The sequence below is a fragment of the Protomyctophum bolini genome (assembly GCF_963924005.1).
Source record: "Protomyctophum bolini genome assembly, chromosome: 7".
Taxonomy (NCBI): Eukaryota; Metazoa; Chordata; class Actinopteri; order Myctophiformes; family Myctophidae; genus Protomyctophum; species Protomyctophum bolini.
In genome coordinates, this window is record NC_137868.1 from 15,795,816 (window position 1) to 15,818,344 (window position 22,529).

Genomic DNA, 22,529 nt, shown 5'->3' on the forward strand with positions numbered 1-22,529 from the left:
CTGCAGTCTCAAATGAAATTAGGCAAGATGAAGGCAAACAAACAGCACATTCTTAAAAACCACAAAAGTGAAAGAGGAAGTTAGTTCACAGACCCTATCATATAATTCACATGGGCTTATATGGTGCTATAAGCCTCATCATACAGTCACAGGGAAGTATATTAAAACATTTTAGAATTAATTTGACACCGACTCTGCATGTCTCCTATTACCAAACGTTTTAGTGTAATTTGTTCCAGACTGTCAATGGAAATTATGTTGCTGCAGCTACAATAGCATTCTAGACAATTGCATGCTTACAATGTTGTGGTTTGCAGGTCATTTCCGGTTTCAGAATGAGAAACACACCCAAGCTCCCCCATACAGAAATGGTTTGTTGCGATCAGTGAAGAAGGACGTAACTGGCATGCATGTGCTTGCATGTGTTTGATGAGTTACGGTCAAACCCATTACCCCCTCACTCAGGGGAGTGTGGGGGTCATGGGATGGTCTTCTTTTTAGTTTTAGTTTAATTTATTTGCACAATAAAAACAGTACAAACATGTAACATCAATAAAAGAGAAAAACAAATACAGTATGTGCAGGTGAGAAAAGAAAGGGGCTTACGTGGTAATCACCAAAGAAACAAAAATACAAATAATAAGTAGACAAAGTAGTCAAACATAGGTATGGAAAATAACAAATACAACAAATACACTTGTGTGAATTGTGTGTGTGTGTGTGTGTGTGTGTGTGTGTGTGTGTGTGTGTGTGTGTGTGTGTGTGTGTGTGTGTGTGTGTGTGTGTGTGTGTGTGTGGTGTGTGTGTGTGTGTGTGTGTGTGTGTGTGTGTGTGTGTGTGTGTGTGTGTGTGTGGGTGTGGGTGTGGGTGTGTGCCTGTAAGTGTACATGCATGCATGTCTGTCTGTGTATGCACAATAAAGCTACATTAAGTTAGAATCAAGTGGAGGGTTGCTTCATGAGGCTGGCCCTCAATCTATGTTTAAATTAAGTTACAGAGTGAAGATGAAGAGTCCGTTCATTGGAACAATTAAAGGGAACTGACTTTTGACCAGTATATTTAACCTATACAGCCATTAGGTTGTTCCTTGTGGTGCAACATATGTTGCAAAACCGTGTGTGTGTGTGTGTGTGTGTGTGTGTGTGTAAATAACACCACGACCACCCAACACCTAAAACCCAGTTGAAAACCCCAATTTATTTTTGTTAGAAGTTTACATACATGAGGCGACTGTGACTCTGGAGGTAGAGCAGGTCGTCCAATGATCCATGGGTTGGCGGTTCAAATCCTGGCTCCTTATGTCTACATGTCAAAGTGTCCTTGGGCAAGACACTGAACCCTACATTGCCTCCAAAGAGTCGGTTGGTGTGAGCTTACCACCATTGGTGTGTATATGTGGGAAGTGAACTGTTCGCCACTTCACCTCCTAATGAATGAACCATTGTAAAGCACTTGGAAAAGCGCTATAAAAATGCCATTCATTATAGTCTAGATACATTTTGTATTGGTATAAAATGGATGCAAATGTTTGGCATTTTGATTTTAAACAATTAATCAGCATGTCAATTACTGTATTTTTCTTTCAGTGGATATTGTGAAATGCTGCAGGTTAACATACCGACTTGAACTGAATAACTGAGTAACACTAAATACTAAATTAATAGGCTATTGTGACACACTGAGTAACACTGAATACCGAGTTAAAACAAAATATTCAGTTAAATTAACTTAGTCAATATTAAGCCTGCAAATAACATCCAAGTGTGATTTTTGTTGTGAAACGGGCATGGTTTTATGAGTGAACACGTCAGGCAGTTGCATAAAATCATTTGTCCATTGTATTCATTGTATTGAAGTACGTTTGCTTTTTGTCCTGGACTGTTTAGACTTTTCATTAAGCTTTCTGTGCAGAATGTAGATGGTTCCGTGATCCAAAAATGGGGTGCATGTGTTTGTTGCAACACGTCGTCTCCCTTGTGGCTTTTCACTTGAATGGGCACAATGGAGAACAGGTGTGAGGTGAGGTGTCTCTGTTCTGTTTGTTGTTCTCTTTGTTCAATGTGGAGTATTTCGGGATGCTCTTGTTTAATTACATGTATCGCAAGTTAAACAGGCTTTGTAGTTTATGCGTATTGTTATTATTTGTCAAACAGACAAAACAGGAAACAACATTCATCTCCATAAAGGCTAGATTCTCCATAGCATTGCAACAGCCTGAGGAAGAGAGAAAATGCTTGCAATTCTATCACATGCTCCAGTTTGATTGCTGTCCAGGAAAAGCCTTTCCATATTATGCAGTTGCAATCTTGTGTTCATTTTCAAAATGTTTCATGAGCAGATGTTTAGCTCTTTCGTATGGAGGCAGATGTTGGCAACTTTGAACCAGATATTTTGGATGCCTTCTTGTGTATTGTTCCAGAAAATGTAAGCAGTCACTGTAATCATCAGTCTTATTTTCCAATCTATCAAATTCCCTAATAAACATGTTATATTGATGGATCACCATCATAAACAATGTCTCTTGGTGTTGGTGGTAAAGTGGAATTTCCATAAACACATTTCCTTTTATTGCATTTGTATGTGGATTCAATGTGGTTTCCTTTAATGCAGCAGCTGCATTTTGTGAGAAATCTGAACATTGTTTTATCTTTTAACACAAATCTCTTCTGAGAACTACTTCTGTAGTTAACTCCTGTACATTAATAGGTCTTTTTGATATATAAATAATGTGCATTATAAAACTACAAACTGTATTACAAAATATATAAGTTTGATATTCCACAAGAGAGACCTGTAGCCTAATAATTATTTAATTACCCCTGCAAGAACACAGTTCTGCCTGGTCAAGACTGTGTGGCAGGCAGTCTGTTGGGACTACAACTCCCACTGAAACAAAGTGGTATTGTTGACTCTTTTACCCAACATGCACTTTGGGCTTAGAACATGAAGCAAGATGGCAGCTAAAATAAGCAGAGAAACCGCTCCACCTTTTGATTGCCCATCATGGTGAGCAAATCACATGCATGCCATCCAAAGTTATATTGCTAAATGCATTCAGTGTTATTTACTGCGATTTTAATCATCGTTAAGTTATTTCTTGATATTGACTGACCGAGGAGCCATTTTTGCACCATAGGCAGACGTGCAGCCAGCTAGCTAGCCCACTACTAGCCGTTATCCCAGTAGTGATATCATGGCTGTAACTGATACCAAATGTAATGCCTTACATGTAATACAACATAACCATTTTATATTTTTGTCATATTATAATGCTCTGTCCTGATCGCATCAGAGTCCACCTCCTAAGAGCAGTAGCTAAGACGACGATACTGTACGCGTCTGTGTAATCAAAGGCCAGGCAGACACGCAGACTAAAATGAGATATTTTACAGTAACACTAACAGATGAGATGAAGTAATGTAAACCATAGATATACATCTATGATGTAAACATGCATCCGCCGTTCATAGCGCTGTGGCTGACGTTCAGATCGATGGTTTTTCCGTTTCGGACTCGAAAGGGACAAGGGTTAAGTTGTTGTGTTGCATTGTTTTCAGGGCAGGCAAACCGCCCCCAGGGCTCCATCTAGACGTGATGAAAGGGGATAAGCTTATAGAGGTAACTAAACATATGCCTCTACTATTGGTCTACAACCTTGCATTTGTTGTATTTGTATAGAACTGCTTAAAGATGAAGTGAGTTACCGTACATCTTTTGGTTAAAATGTGTTAAATATGTCTATATTCTGATAGCAATCATTTAGAGTAGTGTTTGTTCACTGTAACTGTCTGGCGTCTCCCTCTCTCCAGCTCTTTTAGTAAACAGAAAAAATAATTTTCAGGGCAGGTTACATAATTTCATCATGTCAGAGGAGAGAACTTACACAGGATAAACAACTTAAACAAGTGAAAGTGAGCAGACACAATTGAAGCTGATATTTACAGTTTAGGCATTTAGCAGACAGTCTTAATCCAGAGTGATTAACAGTAAGCAAGAACAAACATGGTAATACATCATATACATATAAATATTCATCAGAATCATACATAAGCTAAAGGCTCATACATAGTCTGGACTTTCGGTGGTGGGGTGACCACCGAACTACAACATGACGTCACGAGCCTCGGTGAAGAGCAAACCACCACCACCGCTCCAGCCCTTCTCTCTTTTACTCACCACCGCTCAACGTTATTTCAGCTCCGGTGGTCAGCTCACCACCGGAGCGGTGGTCACCTCACCACCGAAAATCCAGACTATGAATAGGCCTTTAGAAGTAATAATTTAACAGTGGAATATAATGAAACTATGCATATATTATTATTACATAGAGGGGCAGTCTTGATTGGCTGACCCAAAAGGTATTTTCTCTTTTTAAAGAGCTTGAGAGATGGGAAGATGCTAATGTTATCAGAATATGGAGCTTTAATTTTAAACAAAAGCTAAGCAAAACATTGTCTTAACAACACAAATCACTTACACTACCTTTAACTGAATGCTTGAAATGATCTTGAGGCAAATTTCAATGTGCCTGCCCAAGTAGATTCTTATGTCATTTTGTGAGTTGCACCACTACTCACCTGACAGTCCTCACCACCAGTGTTGCACACTGTGGATGGGTTCTATGGCTGCCCAGGTTTCTAAAAGGTGCCACAGCAAAGTCAGCCCTGATCTTTAAGCTTTTCAGTGGGAAGCGACACTGTTGAGTTATGACTCAGAGGCACAGAGAACAATTGCATATCGTCTGCTAGAAACCTTGTATCCATATTCTACAAGCTCACAAGGCGTTGAACCAATGGAAAGTATTAACAAGAGATTCACTTGCGAGTAAATGATAACGGCATTGTATTCTTCGGAACATTTTCTTTTTTCCATTTCCTAAACTGTAACAGTTTGGACATACAAGGTTACAAGATTGTTTAATGCAATAGTTTCGGAATTGTTTGAAGAATTGAAGTTATTGAACACATCTCTCTCTCTCTGTAGAAACTTATCATAGACGAGAAGAAATACTACCTGATTGGAAGGAACCCAGATTGGTGTGACTTTACCATTGACCATCAGTCATGCTCTCGTGCCCATGCTGCCCTTGTCTACCACAAACACCTGAAGCGGCTGTTCCTCATAGACCTCAACAGTAGTAAGAAAGCATTTAAAACTTCATTGTAACTCTGTTGTTGATACACTGCATAGCATCTGTGTTATTTTCGATTTTTGCGTTTGCTACCGGTATTCCTTGAAAGTTTGACTGTCTACTACTGATTTAGAAGGCATTTGTAGAATGGGCCTCGGGTCTAAATGGGTTAAATATATGACCATCTTGAATACAGATTAATTAAATACAATATTATAAGCACTGTACGACATTTATAACTGCAGTTTGACCATATATCAGTGAATTTTACAAAACAGAAACCTGTCCAGACAAATAACTGATTGATTGTGCCAATCTTAGCACATGGCACCTTCCTTGGGCATATTCGTCTGGAGGCCCACAAACCTCAGCAGGTTCCCATAGACTCCACCATATCTTTTGGGGCCTCGACGCGGACCTACACCATCAGAGAGAAACCCCAGACCCAGGGATCGACCACGACAGGAGACAGTAAGACGGGAGAGGACGAGGAGCTAAAAGGATTGCTTGGGCTCCCAGAGGAAGAGACAGAGTTAGAAGTAAGTTTGTGGAGTTTCTTGTGAACTACTACTACTTGTCAAATGGTAAATGGTGCATTTCTATGTAGAGAGCCTTTCTCTAAAGTGTGTTACAATGTGCATGACATTCACCCATTTACACACATCACACACCGATGATGGAGGAAACCACACAAGGCACTAAACCTGCTCCTAGGGGTTCAGTGTCTTGCTCAAAACACTAAGGCTGAGATCGAACTGGGAACATTCTGATTCCTAACTTCTTTCTGAGCCGCTGCTGCACACAAATACAGCTCAAATTTCTAACCAATAGGACAACTACCACGTACAAATCCATGTAAACAAATTGTGTTGTGTTATCATAGTCTATGGGGGATCAATAAATAAATAAATCAGAAGAACATATTGTGATAACTGATATCTAGTGATGCACAATACAATCGGTAGCATATTGAAATCGGCCATAAAAATACCATATCGGTATCGGATCGGTCTCAAAATAATCCAGATTATTTTCACAGATATAACGCAATAATAATGTGACTTTGTACTCGCAGAGAGCAGACCTGTCTCTGTTCCTTTTGTTTTGTGTATTTATATTGTTTGAAGTCAGCAGAGGAATTTTTCAAAAGTGTCTATTATCTCTAGTCTAGAACAAAAGCCAAATCAAATACGATCTTAAGTAAAAATAAACTTTAAAATGTTCTACATTTAATTTGTGTACTCGTCTTTCAGTAATAGTAATATAGTAAAACAGACGCTTGGAAAGAGTATATTGATTGATTGATTGATTGGATATTTTATTAATAGGCTTTGGGCCAAGGCTTGTTTCCATTGTGACCCTCTGTATAATATTGGAATCGGTCAGAATCGGTATCGGCAGATATGACCCTGCAAATAATCGGAGATCGGATAATGTTAATGTTGTTATTTCAACCCTGTGTGTCTACATTCAAACAGAATTTGACAGAGTTCAACACAGCCCACAACAAACGCATCTCCACTCTGGCCATCGAGGAGGGTAATCTAGAGATCCAGAGGCCCAAACGGAAGAGGAAGAACTCCAGGGTGACCTTCAGCGAGGACGATGACATCATCAACCCAGGTACAAATGGCACGCTGAAGTGACAGTGTCCCACCTCCACCCAGCCACAATCCCAGCAACCTAAGCTCTCTATACTTGTAACAATGAATTAGCTTGAAACCATCATATGGAATGTATAAAGTTCCTATCAAGAAATGTGTCTGCTGAACACATTTCTCCAGATGTGCATGTGGAGAGGATGACATGACAACAATTATTACAATTAATAATTTAATATTAAATTATTACAGAGGATGTGGACCCCTCCGTTGGTCGCTTCAGGAATATGGTACAGACTGCTGTTGTCCCAATCAAGGTAGGTGTTGATTCTGTCATATGTTCTGTGAATTTGAAGGCATGGCACTTGTGCTATACGTGACCCCTTCCAAAAACAATTTACTTTAGTCTAGTCTACTTATTTGTGTATAGTAATATTTTTCCTTTTTTTTTCTTTAATATTTTCCTTAAATTGCATGAGAAGCTCATTAGCATTAATGACAGATAAAGTTTGATTTAATATGAAAAATGTGACAAATTAAATAACTTTGTTACTACAAGCAGTTTGACTTTTGTTATGTCACATAAAGAGGTACAGGCATACAAACTTGTCAGCTTTCGGTGTAATTGTCTGTTTTGAATGGGCAATAGATGACTTACGTGATTCATGCAGATCAGATTTTTGTTTTGTATTTATTTTGGATGGGGGGGGGGGGTACTGAATGCAAAAGAGTGATGTGTGGGTACTAGTGAAAGTGAGAGTGATGTGTGTCACTGGCTAGTGAAAGCAAGAGTGAGTAGACCATTATATAAATGCATGTCTACAATTTAGGCATTTAGCAGACACTTTAATCCAGAGCGATTTACATTAAGCAATAACAAAAAGCATGGCATACATCACATATATAAAAAGTAGTAATGAAACATGCGTAAGCTAAGAACGTAACTGTATCATGAAACTATATATGTAAACTATACATACTATACTATATTATATATTTTACATGTGTACTATAAAGTGCTATGACTACATAAAATGCAATTCTAGTGCTGTCTACGTAACATGCTATAAGTCTGTTTAAAATACTATCTAAGTCTACATAAAGTGCTATCTAAGGGGCTAGTCTAGGGCAAGTGCTACGGGCCATGGTGGAGTCTGAAAAGGTGGGTTTTCAGACTACGGCGGAAGATTGGGAGCAAGGCTGCAGTTCTGACTGCGATGGGAAGTGCATTCCATAGTTTTGGAGCCAGAAGGGAGAAGAGTTTGGGACGTGTGGAGCGTTGTCCCGGCGTTTTTACTTCCAGCCTCCCTGCGTTGGCTGATCTGAGTGCGCGGGAGGGTTTGTACTTTGTAGGGTACGATCATACTTGTAAGATATGGGGGAGCCATGCCATTGGTTGCTTTGAATGCCAGCATCAGAGTTTTGTATTCTGTGCGGGCAGCGACCGGGAGCCAATGGAGGGAGCGGAGAAGGGGGGGGGAGACGTGTGAGAATTTTGGCTGGTTGAAGACCAAGCGATTTTGGCTCAGTTGGAGGGGCTTAATTTGTCTATTTTGTCTTTCGTGTTGTCTTCAGAAACGGAGAGTTGAGGGACAAAACACCTTAGGACTTGAAGACATCTCCTCAAAACGCGTGCACTATGGCCTGAACAGCGGTTTGTATGGCGACCTGCCCCCCACCAGCCACGAGAACCAGCCCACTGGAGCCCCCTCAGGGGCCACCATCCTGGGAGGGCTCCCACACCTCTTCCCTAACCCGGCCCCAGAGGTGGACATTGCCCCAGGGGCCCCCCAGCCACCCGTTAAGCTCAACCCCACGCCTATCATGGGCCCCTACCTCCCCGACAGCCACAACGAGCCGCGCAAGAAGAAGTACGCCAAAGAGGCGTGGCCGGGCAAGAAACCTACCCCCTCCCTACTTATCTGATCCCTCCCACTCCCCCCGCCCACACAGGGGGCTGACTCAGGTTACCAGCTGTGACATCAGGGACTGTGACCTGATGAGAGGTGGAATCATTCACCTCTCGGATATTCTCTTTCTTTCATATATAGTTCTCTCTTTGTTCGGTTGTGTGCGTTTGTTTTACTCCATCATCACAATAAATATATACGTTGTTCAAAAGGCATTCCACCAATTGCCTGGGGATGGTAAGCTATCATCTGTGTAGCTCTGCAGAGTGTCCCACTCTGAGGCCCCGTACACACTATTGAAACGAAATCGCTCCATCTGTTCCGGGGGAAGAGCGGGCGGCCAGAGCAGCTCTCAGTTAATTTTCAATGGCAGAGATTAAAGTCGCAGTTTATAGTTAAGGGACGCAATAAAACAACGACCTCTGCATCCACGGGATGCACTACTGCACTGTACTGTTTTTTATTCTAGTTTGTTTTGCTAGCTTTAGTTATAATAATCATTTCTTATTATGTTTTCTAGATGGATATAACCATATGAAATGGGAGTTAAATGCTGCTGTTTGTAAAAATGGCAAAATATGACTCCTAACGTTGTTGAAGTGGGACTCATAAAATGTACCATGGGACTCATCTAAAAGACCATCCCTGCATCCCAGGACTCATTACATTGAAAACCTATACTGAATGGGAGTTACTGGGTTTCACAGAGCAGCTCTGTTCCATGGCTGTGTTCTGCCCTCCTCCCCCCATGGAGCAGAGCTGCTCTGTGAAACCCAGTGACTCCCATTGAAAATGAATTCCGAGCTCCTCTGCCCTCCCTCTCCCCCCGGAACAGAGAGAGCGATTTCGTTTCAATAGTGTGTACGGGGCCTGAATGTTGCAGAATCATGTGGAATTGGAGAAACGTCTTCTAAGAGTTTGCAGCAAGTGGTTGTGCCCCAGAGCATTGGTTTGGCGTACTCGCCATTGTCCGGCATCATAAATATAGTGTCACCCACAGAGTTACAGAAACTTTTATACTGTATGGTTTTGTTGTATTTTTTCCCCCCCCAACTAAAATGTTAGATTTTTTTTTCACTCACTTTTATGTTGATGTATTTTGATAAACTATTGAGCAAGGATAAAACGCTTTTATACGAGATGTAGAATTGTGAACGACTGAAGCATCTGGATACGAAATGAGTTCAGTTTTAATCAAAAGAGGAACTTTATTTTATTAAGACGTTCTAAGATATAATGTGGCCATCATCTTGGTTGCCAATGTTAGGCCAACATGTCCTAATTTTGGAACTACGTATAATGGGGAGTTTATCCTGCTAGCCACTAGATGGTGACTTGTGCACAGAAATCAAAGATACAAATGTTTTCTTTTGAAACAAGCTACGCAGTCTCATCCAAATTGTGTGCGCTATCTGGCTGTAAGCTGTGTTGGTATACTGAATGTGATAGTTATGTAGGCATTCAAAACAGTATTCCAACTATACTGTGCACTACATAGTACTGTACATTTAACATTAAGTTTATACCATATGTGTACTAAGCAGAATTTGGAATTTTGGATATAAAGGTTTATGGAGACCCACTGACCGTTTATGTCAGGCTATACACTATACAGTTTTGGAGGTTGACGCAAATGGTACTCCTTTCTGCGAATCAAAACAGGTTTTCAGTTTCTGTAAGAGATGCTATGATCTCTGAAAGCCAAATTAAAGAGGGCCTTTTGCTTTGTTAAAGTTATTGTGTTTGTCCAGGCTTTGCATTGATCTTGTGCCCCAAACTTTAGGCCTACATTTGGATGAATGGATTTTGTAATCATAGCTCTCTGTAAATACTTTTTAAAAATGAAACTTTGACTCTGAGCTCCTTGACTTGAATATTTTCATTCCTGGTTAGTGAGACTTTCAGATGTATTGCTTCAGTGTGGGACAGACCCTGACAGAAAGCCTTTCATTCTAGCCCCTGGTTTTAGTTTGATATTTCACTTGTAAAACTGGTCAGTTTATTCCACGGACACGGTGACACTTTAACCTTTTAATGGTTTTCAAGTTGTATTGCATTTGCCACACTGGTGAAGTATATAATGCTGTCCTTGCTGGGCACTGGGAGCACATCTATCCAAAGACAATAATGGAGACCAGAGGTAAACATTGACAGGTGTCTTGTTGTGAGGACTTTGATTCTGGTTTTAAGTGTTAGTGCTTCACTTATGTCTGGGGCAAAGGCAATGCCAATGACTGCCAGGGAAATCTGTTAATGGTCTGACATCGTTGGCAGTTGGTGTATGATCCAGATCCACCAAGTGTTCCATGGAGAATAGTGACCTACTTAACACACACACTTAAACAGCTTCACTGTTTAGACAACCAATATGTAGCTCCTCCTGAAACAGGGTAAATCATGGAGAGTTGAAGTTTCGGAATAGAAGTTACATTTATTATTCACTCTTTGAAAAATAAGTCTAACAAAGTACTTTTAATTCAGTTACTTACATTCAAAATGTTTCACAATGTACAAAGTGTGGCTCATTAAAAACATAGTTACAGTGCAAGTCAAAATGACAAACAGAATTAGTGTTAAATTCCATTTAAATTATATTTCTCAAAGAAATTCACCACTAGTAGTAAACTTTAGTAGTAGTGTATGTACCATAATACAATAAGATAGCACATGACAAATATTTAAACCTCACACATTTCTCAGATGGCCAAGCAAAACTTTAATAGATAGTTCAAACTAAATATAAAGATGAGCTAAAATATATATATATGTACTGTATGTCCGTGTGATATGGTTATTATATAGACAGATATGGTTATTTCTGTAACACATTTTTGTCACCCGAACATGTAACATGTCATCATCTTACAACATGCTAGAGTTGATTACAGTATTTTACTAGGTTATGCGCAGCTAGTAAAGGTCTTGCCCACCAGCGTGGAGACTAGGTTTTGGATCCTCCACGCCACGGTATCTGAAGCATGGTGCTGGGCCACAGCACCCTGGTTACACAGGTTTGATCCTAATGTGGATGCCGTTAAGAGAGCGAAGCACAAGTCTAGGGAGAATCCTGGGTTTCTGGGTAGGGTCTTCTATCAGCTCATACCTCCTCAGTGTCTGGGCCACCACCACCTTCATCTCATTCATGGCAAAGTTCTGTCCAATGCAGTTCCTATGACAAGAAGAACAAATACAAGGAATAGCAATGAGAAGAATGTGAGCAACGAAGCACTATTTTCTACTAGGCAGTAATGAAAAGCAATACTGGTGGTATTGCTTCACTCATTGCACACAGCCTTGAGAGAAGCAAAGTATATGCAGGAACAAGTGTGGGCATGCAAATGGAAATAGGAGACACAACTGAGTTTGTAGGTATGTTAATGTCAAGCACATGAGGTGCATGCAGAAGGGTTAAAAGTTGACTGTTTAGTTAGTTAATTGTTTTTTTGTTTTTTTTCTTCTCATTTGGATATTGCCCTCTCTGCACCTTTTGCATACTGGACTCCTTCCCCAGTTTTTTTCTCCTTCTCTTTTTTCCCTTCAAGAGTTTTGTCTAAGCTGTTTTCATTGCCTGATTGAGTGCTTTGGCAGTTCCCTTTACCACTTAAGGCAAGGCAAGGCAGTTTTATTTGTATTTATTTGTAAGGCAATTCAATGTGCTCCACACAGAACTGCAAGCAAAGTAAACACAACTAGATAAAGTGCCTCTCGGGGCACAGGTCTCCACCAGGGCAGGTCAGGTTGTGGCCTCCTGGTGGCGCTATAATAGGCCAATGTGAAAAGGGTGTCATTAGTCTTACTTGGATGGCAACTGGATGATTTGAAGCATTTTGTTCCAAAAACAAAAAAGAATCCACCTGTTGGTGGCGCTATAACAGACCAATGTGAAAAGGGTGGGATATATTCCTCAGCCTAGTAAGAAATTCTGTGAAAGATTTCACCTAAATTGCACGCTGTGGTCATGATTTGAGGCTTTTTGTTCAAAACGGGCCAATCCTGCCAACTTTGAAAGCCAATGTTAGCCAATTAGGATGGAATATGAAATATCGTTTAGTTATGCATGGGTTGTTAAACCTGCAATGAACACCTAACAACTTATTGTTTAGCGTCATTGAAGAAGGGACTGCGTTTTGGTCACATGGATGTAAATGAATAGCCATGGCACTTGGCAGTGAATACTATAGTTAGTAATATGAGAACCTGTCTATCTGGCCACACTGAGTTAAGCCCAGCACACACCAGGTGCGCAGTGACGTGGCAGGCGTTGCCGCGCGGCAACGCCTGGAAAATAGAACGGTGGCGTATTGGAGCGTCAGGCGAGGCGTGAACGCTGTTTTGACGCGCGGCGTTCGCAGACGGTGTGTGTAGGGCTTTACAGGGTGTTGTGGAGACAAACCTTGGGCCAGCAGAGAAGGGCACAAAGGCATGGGGTGACCTTTTTGCTGTGTTTTCGGGCAGGAAACGGAGAGGGTCAAACACCTTTGATAATGCAAGATTTTGGGGAAAGTGGTCAACAGGGTACATAATAAAATGTATAAATGTAAGAGTGTACAATGTCTTAAAACATTGTAAAACAAGATGACATTTTGGTGAACTGGCCATAAGAGAAAACAATGTTTGCTCAGAGGGTGTGCTTACATTAGGGTTTTCCCAGACAGCTGGATTCCTACATATTCCATAGACACTGGTGCCAACAAGACAACCTACAAAAACATAAATGAAATTAGATAAGAATATGATTTATTTTTAATTAAGCTTAGAATAAAGTATATTATGTTTAGCAAACAAACAGTGAACTGTAAAATTATATGACCCTCCCTGTTGCATGGCAGCTTTGACATGGCAACTTGTCATTACAGTACACACATGTTCTTTGTTACTATTATATATAATTCAACTTTAGCCGTATTTAAATTATGCAATATTGCAATGGAATTACTAGTAGTTTACTTGTATGTAGTACAAAGCTGACATGGTGCAATACAATGAAAACTAGGTCATTGTGACACCGCTACAGAGAAAACAAATACAAGTTAATATTTAATCTTAATATCTATACAATAGGTGAGCTAAGAGATGACAGAGGTAGGCAAGCAAGCTTATGACAAAATACTTTTAATTGGCTCCAGCTAACAGCAATCTGGACAAACTCATTATATTCTGTTCATTAGTTCAGATACTCCACTTACCTTCCGGCACAGTCCTTCCATCAAAGAAGGTCATAGGTTTGGTTAGCTTTCGTGCCATTCCCGGTACAGGAGGGTAAAGACGGAGGGATTCTTTTATGCACATGGTGGTGTACGGGAGTTTACTGAGATCCTCCCTAAAAACAAGGCAGATACCTATTATTAAAGTGTCAGAAACCATTTTCGCTATCCACAGAAAAGTGAAAATAAAAATCATTTGATTTGCATAAGGAGAAGAGACTGGAGCAGCACAGACATTTAGAGCCTTTTATTTAGGTGCAGAGTATACAAAAGACTAAAAACGAAACAATCATTTGAGTTTGCGTTCTCTGCCTGGTGCACTTAGTCTCGCATAGCCAGACAATCACAGATCTCTGCTTACTGATGCATCTGGTATCAGTTTCTGGAGTAGTGTTGAGTGGATGCATGTCGCACTCTTGGATGAGAGTGGATCAAAGGTTGGCATGTATCCTTGTGACATCTCTGTTTAACATACCTGCACATTATTTGTTACAGCTACAACCCACCAATACTAGATATGGCTATGCCACCAGACAGGCTTTGGGTGTTCACTTTAATCTGCCCCTACCAAGAACTAATGCGCTTAAGAAAACAGTAATGTATATATTGTAGAACAGCAAACATTTTGGAATAGGCTACCACCACATATAATAAGGATAGGCAATAAATCGAGCTTCAAAACTAAATGAAAGGAAGCCGTGATTAGTAAAGAAGTTATCTTTAGTAGGCTGGTTTAATGTTTGGACTGTCTATAGAGGGTATGCGCATGCTTAAAGTGAATGGCACATCGAGTGGCAAAGCAACATTGTTTAACGTTGTTTAATGCAATCAGATAGGACTTTTCTGTTTGGATGTATGTCAAGGCCAGAAAGTAGTTTGTGCCACTCAGTAGGCATTCCTGCATAACTTCCTGGTTTGATGATGATGTCGCGCGCATACCCTATAATTGGATACATTTTTTGTACACTACATCTGCACATGCATATGCATGTGATTTCTTCATTTGACCACCAGAGAGTAATATGTTTATGTAATAACAAATTTATAGTTATGTGAAGACCTTCAATCATATTTGTTGTTTTGTTTTGTTTTACTTTAAAGAACCACCATTCTTCTGTGCGCTAGAATCTGATCTCAGGTCAGAATGGGTTAACTATGTAATGGTGGAATTCCATTTGAGTCTTAAGTGTGAGTGTCTGGGCCCCAGGAAGAGTAGACCTTCCCTGTGGTGAGGAGGACTAATGGGGATCCTTAATAAATAATCTGGTGATATCTTCTAAATTCAATGCATGGGCTAAAATTGGGTGCGGACACAATTTGGAAACTACATCACAGAACCAATGAAAATGCATGGTCCGTCATATTGATACGGTGATATGAATGGTTTTCAAAGCAGTAGGTTATTGCCGTAGGTTTGTTAGCAGCCATTCTCGCTGCTGTTCTAGCCCCTACTGATTTTAGATTTCCCCAGACATATCAGTAGGTGGCAGGTGCCGACGGAGATAACTGATCATCTGGATAACGAGACTAGGTGCACTTGAGGTTATCTGCGAAATCATCAGATAATCATTGACTTCCACAACAATGGTGACAGTCTTAACACAGTGACCCTACCACTCGACTGTGTCCTTGCCGTCCAGGACATGTATGATCTCATCCCTGCAGATCTGCTGGTGCTCCTGGTTGCAGGCCAGGCAGTACAGTGTGAAAGAGACGCCGCTGGCTGTGGTGTCGTGGCCCTCGAACATGAAGGTGTCAACCTCTGCCCGGAGGTCCTCATCCGACAGACCCTGCTGGGCCTCATCCTGTGAAAAAGATGGGAAGAAAGTAGGTTGAAATAGTGCCTGATGTTCAATATAATAAAAAATACAAAAACACATATGGCTTTTGAACCACAAGCATATGGCTTGTGGTTCTTTGACAATACACTGGTAGTTTAATTCGGGTCCATGATTGAATATTGTCAAATTGAAGGGACTGAGGGGGTGACATACTCTGGCACACAGAAGGATATCCAGGAAGTCCATGTGTTTCTTGGTTTGGGTTCTGCCCTGATCCTTTTCATCCTGAAGAGCTTCTTTCCTCTTTCGTATGACTTCCTCTACAAAGCAATGAATCATGGGAGTGTATTGGAAATGTGCTCTCGTGTATTTCAGGTGTACGTTAGGTGGACATGCTTTGGTGAAGTCACATAACAGGTGGTTAAAGCAAACCTCAAAGTAAAATGTTGATCATACATTTAGCTGATTGTGCCTTCCTGTTCTTAAGACTTGTTCTGTGTTCCTTATATTATCTCTTCTCTATTCTAACTATATTCCTGTAACTGCGATGTTGAGAGCCATCACAAAAAAAAGAAAGAGTCCCACTCTTTTATACCTGTAATTGTGTGATGATTCTTCCAATTATTTCAAAAAGGACCTTTTGTATTCCTTTGAAACAAACTAAAATTAAAAACAACATCCCATTTATTAAAAAAATCACACTTGTGTGAAGCTCATATCATCATACATCAGCCAATCAAATCGTCACGGGCCGTGCTATAAACACACAAAGCTGTGCAGTGTGCATAGGAGGGGCTAGCGCCCTTCAAAGATATGGAACGATGGATGCTGATGCCCCCCCGTCCCAAATTGATGTACATCTTTATGGAAAACAAGTCCTCATCGGATGAATATCAGCCTACCTGTATGACTATGAGCCACCTTGCATGCTTTCCTATATCTGAAGCCATGTGGGCTGAGGTGGAAAATTGCGTCGATGTGGTAAGGAAAGGTCCGGAAACGCAGATTAACCAGGTCGCTGAGCTCATACACTGCCTTGATGTATGCGTTAATTCCACTGTAACTATGATAGAAAAAATGCAATTTTTGTACAATAAACCATCTTATAAACCTACCATATATAAACACCACAACTATATCAATGGTTAAAATATACGATTTTGTATCAAATAGAGAAATGTGTTTCCTGTGTAGGAAACAAAAAATACATCATTGCAGGAGTGCAAAAAAAGTACATAAAAACATCAGCCACGTTACAAATTAAGCACTCAAGCCAGGGGTGGACTCAACTTTTAAAATCTTAACAAGGTCTACCCACCCAAAACATTGTGATCCCATTGCTGAAAATAGGTAAAAATAAATACCTGAGGCGGCTGTGGAATATCAGCGGTGGCGTTACATTATACATATAAGACAAACTCAATTCTAATGGGAAATGAGATGGGGGGGGGGGGGGATGTCTTCCTCCGAAACAATGTTTCGATGTATCAGTCTCTTACTGATACATTGAAACGTTGTCGCTTTTTTACTTGCACACTGATAATGAAATAAGGGCTTGAACTGTCTGAGTTGCTCCAGTGCCTCATTTCCTCCTAATTGTAGACGTGGTTTGCTTGTTTTTGTTATATTTTAATTATTGTTTAGGAAAAGAAAGAGAAGGGACTTTATTACTATCTTTATTATCCATAAAGATAGCCTGATGAAGGCCGTATAGGCCGAAACGTTGCTGGTTCCCAAATAAACTTGCTTCACTGCATTTGAAGACAGTGTGTGGGAGTCCCTTCTTTTTCAGTACGTCGGGCACCTTTTGGGCACATCTGATTATAAGCCTTATAACCGAAAAGGCTGATCTACAAGCTCATTTATATATATATATATATATATATATATATATATATATATATATATATATAGGGATGCCAGGGTTAATGTAGTTATTGGTTAACCACTCCGGACTTGAGTTACCAATGTACCGCTTTCTTTCCGTCTACACCAAATCGCTTCGCCAAAAAATAGCCGATCTACAAGCTCACTTGTCGCAAGTTGTGAGCTTGTAGATCTGCTATTTTTTAGCAAATGTTCCCAAGTGGTTAGAGATGTAAGAAGTCAACAATAAGGTCAGAAAATGAGTGTGTTTACTGACTGACTGACCTCTCTGTTTGACAGTTGCTTTCACAGCTGAAGGCACACTTCATGATGCTGTCCAGTGTCATGAGACTGACATGTTCAAACAACTCAAATGACTCGTTGGTCTTGGCGTAACCCTCCCACTTGTCCTGGAAGGGGGAAAGAACAGATGTCTTCTCTACAGGAGCTGAACAAAAGGGCATACATTAACATCAACAACTATCTCTAAAATGCCTGAAAAATATAAATTAATCAGTTATTATTAGTTAGTTAGTTATTACAATAATAACAAATTAATTATTATTTCATGCATGTTACAACAACAACAACAACAACAACAACATGATATGCACATACAGTGTACTATGAGATGTGTGGGATTTGAAAGAAATTCCAGCTAAATGTTTGTTTTTATTGTTAGATAATAATCTAGATCTAATTTGAATGAGTGAATTGTGCTCTTATTTCTATTTCCACTTTACATAATGATTACATAATTTATTTCATATTTGGACTACTGTAGCTTTGACTGTAACCATACCAGCATAGTCTTGGTTGAATCTGACATCAGCTTTACATATGGCTTCAGAACATCATAATGGAAACCTGGTGTCAGCAGCCTTCTGTGGCGAAACCACTTCTGACCTTTTGACACCAGTAAACCCTCTCCTAGATAGGACGAAACATGAAGAGAGAGTCCATCTCACACACAGTAAAATCCAGTAAAATAACCCTAACCACTTATGCCCTATACATAGCCTATATCTTATACTTCCTGGTGTCCAAGTTGTTAAGACGGATTTTACAGTGCACTCATAAAACAATACATACATCAAGTTCCAGACAACTGTTGCTAAATGTAAAATGGTACATTTGTTACACAGGGAAAAGTGTAGGCTATAAAGGTACACAATTACAGATCTTTTATACAGTGTGACATTCAGATTCCCAGTCAAGCTTTCAGCTTTGATAGTTGTGGAGAAGGCGAGATTGTCTTACCGATCCATGGGAGAAGAAATTTATATGCAATATCATCTTTGGGCTCTATTGAGAAAATAGATGGATTGAATTGGACACACTGGTTAGATTAATTATCATCACACGGCGCACGCACGCACACACCCTGTAAAATGCCCCCTGTACAATCTGAATCCCCCCCCCCTTTTCCCCTCACTGTATATGTATCTTTTCCCTTTTTGCTTCCTTTATGATGAATTCCTGTTCTGTTCTTTAACTATATAGAAGTGTCTATTTGTATGTCTCTAAATGTTTTGATGAATTGAACAAGGTGGACCCTGTTGTAAACAAGTGTAATGCTTAATTGGGTCGTCCACTCACAGTTAACAGTCTTTGTATTGAGTTTGTGCTTAAAATGTACTGTAATTCTGCAAACTGTTAATACATTTTTCAATCAATCAAACACACACACACACACACACACACACACACACACACACACACACACACACACACACCTGTTGTTGCTAGTATGGTTTTCACATAATCTGGATGATGAATATTGAGGAAGGCAACAAAGGGACCAAACCACATTGGAAAGGCCAGGGGATACTGCTCCCCCCACCTCACCAGCTTCTCCAATTCTGTCCCATCTTGTTTAAACTGCAAGTGAAGCAAAAACATTTATCCCATTTAAATGATCGTCTAATTAGCACTGATATAATGTCACTTGTGTGCAACAGTGTAATAACACAGTCTCTCAGTATTATTATAAAATATTTCCATTTGAGCGGCATTTATTGTGAATGTGATGTGGTGCCGTCAGCCGTGACGGTCAAAGCAAATTAAGCAAAGCAAAGTTACTATGTTTACCCAGGCCAGGGTAACTCATGGACTAAGCTCAAGAACTTGTTTACAGCCAGGCCCTGCTCATAGAACATTTCATGGTAGGGGTTCAATGCCTTTCAAAGTCAACAACCTGAACGCACATCGCAATTCGCAACACAAACACGACAAAGTTCTGCAACACTGTTTCTGTTATTCTGTTAGTTATTTACCTCGTTCACGTGGCCGAGCAGCCAGTGTCCAGGAGGTCCAGGAAAGGGTTCCAAATGGCGAACCCACTGTCTTCTTTTGATAATCAGTTTAGTGAGTTTAAAAGCAATGAAAACCAGAGAAACTAGTGCAAACAGATGATGCAAACGAGGCAAATCAAAAGGAAGAAATGTGTTGACATATTCAATTAATCCCATTTCTACACGCACAAAACCTGACTCAATCTGTTGTATGAAAGTTGTATGCACTAAAAACGGTCGCCTTGAATGACACCAGTAGGCGAGAATTACGTCATGCTGGATACTGTGGGTGGAGCCTGTGCAACAAAACAAAAAGTATTTTGTTGTGGGTTGCACCAATAAGAAATACAATGGAGTGGAGATTAATAGAAATAATATTTGGGGCAGCAGCACCAATTTGCCTGCTGGGAAATGCACCCCTTCTCTTTCTCAGGCCAGGTGAGTGCTGAATATAGGCTACCTGAGTGCTACTAGGCCTTTTGATTGATTGATTGAAATATTTATTAACAGTTTGCAGAATTACAGTACATTTCAAGCACAAACTCAATACAAAGACTGTTAACTGTGAGTGGACGACCCAATTAAGCATTACACTTGTTTACAAGAGGGTCCACCATGTTCAATTCATCAAAGATTAATTGTAATCAATTGTCTATGTCTGATGTCAACTCTAAACAGCCCTGTTGACCCCAGTGACTGAACACAAGTTGGGTGCATTTGATGTCGAGTTGTATCATTATACAATGTCAGTTAAATTGAATTAGGAGTTGCACAATGTTATAATAACAATGTTGATGTTGCATTTAGTTCTCTTGTCTTCATCTGTGGTCTATAATTTCCAGTCCTGCTGCAGCTTGCAGTCTTTGTCTGTGTCTCTTCAGGACGACGACAATACAATGAATAAACAATTTTTCATTAGGACAATAAAGATATTGTATACTCTAATACTTGTTTTGATACAGCTATGGGTTAAAAGATTTAAGACCATGCATTGAATAACCTGAAATTGTACACAGTTAAGAAGGTAAGAGGTCAGTAAACAAAGTTTATAGGTTACCAATAACTGAAACATTATAGTCCTATTAAAGTAACAAAGGAAGACAGACAGAACTATAAAAGCGTACTGTAGGCCTATGTCTTTCCTTTTAGAGTAATAGCTAAGAAAGCTAGTGAGTACAGTTTCCTACTACACCATCAAAAGGCATATAGAAACTTTAGGAAACTCTGACAGGAAGATGTTTGACAGACAGAAAGCCACAACAGATTCTGAGAATCAACAGCTTCAGACACTGTCAAACATGCAGGATCCAGAGTCCAGAGTGACTGGGACCCTGAACCAAATGGGCTATAGGTACCATAGCATTTTGGAATGCCATATAGTTGTTCGGTTCATCCTAGATAACATGATAATGACCAAAATCATGCATGCCTTCAGACTATGTCAGAACTACGTCAGAAGGAAAAGCAGACTGCGTGTGCTGAGTACAGTCTCCTTACCGAAATCCCATGGAGCTGGTTTAGCAAACCAACCTACATTTTGTGGAAATGTCTGCAGCTCAGTGTTTGGTAGAACAATATTTGATTTCCATAGAATGCCATGAGTGTGTTTGGTTATATATATCTGGAAAAATTACTTTTATAAGGTGTAATATTGTTGATACAAATTTCTTTAAACTTTTTTCATGCTCCAATTGTTTATTGTCCTATGCTTTAATTACAGACTACAGAGACATTATTAAATTAAAATAATTGCGATGGCAGCTCACATTTACTATGAAAGCGGGCATTTCCTGTCAGTTAGTTAGTCTGTTACCCCCATATATGGTCATGTCTTGTGACATCACGTGACATCATCAGGGATGGAGATCCTGATGCCATCAATGTTAAGCCCATATATGGGAATGCTCATATATGGAGATCCCTGATGTCATCAACATTGGCCAGCAACTCTACATCTGACCTCAAACCCTTAGATCTCCATACTGTTCTGACATTTCATATGTTGATCTGACCTCATCAAACCCTGTACACTCAAGACACGCTCCATATATGGCCAGTACATAATTCATTCCATATGTTGATCTGAACCCCCATGCCAAAGCGCCAGCGCTCTCCCAGCAGTCTGCTGTCACCCAGACGGATGCGTGCACGCGACCAAGGGCGAGGTCCCTTCTCGCCCTCAGGCGTCTTACTGGTTAGCAATACAAAATCAATAATTTGTTATTGAATCCAGTGTTTTACCTATCAGCTGCACAGAAATTAGACATTTTCTTTAGAAGGTGGTTAGGAATACATAGTATAGGCTAAGTGAACTACACACACATAGATAGAATATCTATCTAGATAGAATGACACAGCAAGATCAATACCTGAAAAAACATTATTGTGAATGACACTATATAGCTGTGTATAGTCAGATCAACATTTGGAGAAATGCATTATGTAGAGTTGATGTTATCTGTGTGTGAGTAAGAAAGTAAGTAAGTAAATAAGTAAGTATCTGTAATGTCTTCTAGACTTTGTATTTTTCTCATATTTCTGAAGTTGCCTCAGTAGGAATAATCACACAGTGATTTTAAACTACAGTGCCATCTAGCATGCAACAAAGAACAGTGAAAAAGCAAAGAGGATGACATTTGCTACTCAATAGGCTATAATGTGTTGGAGGAGGGAAGGTTACCATTACCAAGCAGATAAACACACATCAGGACCTACAGTAGGCTATACCAACCTGTTACCCCA

General features: G+C 40.0%; 2 protein-coding genes across 2 annotated transcripts; one reads left to right on the top strand and one right to left on the bottom strand.

Moving 5' to 3' along the window:
• Positions 1-2,934: 2,934 nt before the first annotated feature.
• On the top strand, positions 2,935-10,477 carry LOC308318050 (nuclear inhibitor of protein phosphatase 1-like). The gene is made up of 7 exons (XM_080767418.1): positions 2,935-3,006; positions 3,558-3,618; positions 4,984-5,137; positions 5,453-5,670; positions 6,610-6,754; positions 6,985-7,049; positions 8,308-10,477. The coding sequence occupies exons 1-7, from the start codon at positions 2,954-2,956 to the stop codon at positions 8,656-8,658; spliced, it is 1,047 nt and encodes a 348-aa protein (XP_080623544.1). The 5' UTR covers positions 2,935-2,953; the 3' UTR covers positions 8,659-10,477.
• A 629-nt stretch (positions 10,478-11,106) lies between these two features.
• On the bottom strand, positions 11,107-20,027 carry cyp4t8 (cytochrome P450, family 4, subfamily T, polypeptide 8). The gene is made up of 12 exons (XM_080769233.1): positions 19,770-20,027; positions 19,230-19,374; positions 18,754-18,798; positions 18,296-18,423; positions 17,779-17,903; positions 16,530-16,690; positions 15,841-15,947; positions 15,461-15,651; positions 13,829-13,962; positions 13,278-13,342; positions 13,036-13,118; positions 11,107-11,811 (listed from the first exon to the last, which is right to left on the bottom strand). The coding sequence occupies exons 1-12, from the start codon at positions 19,962-19,964 to the stop codon at positions 11,646-11,648; spliced, it is 1,545 nt and encodes a 514-aa protein (XP_080625359.1). The 5' UTR covers positions 19,965-20,027; the 3' UTR covers positions 11,107-11,645.
• Between the last annotated feature and the right edge of the window lie 2,502 nt (positions 20,028-22,529).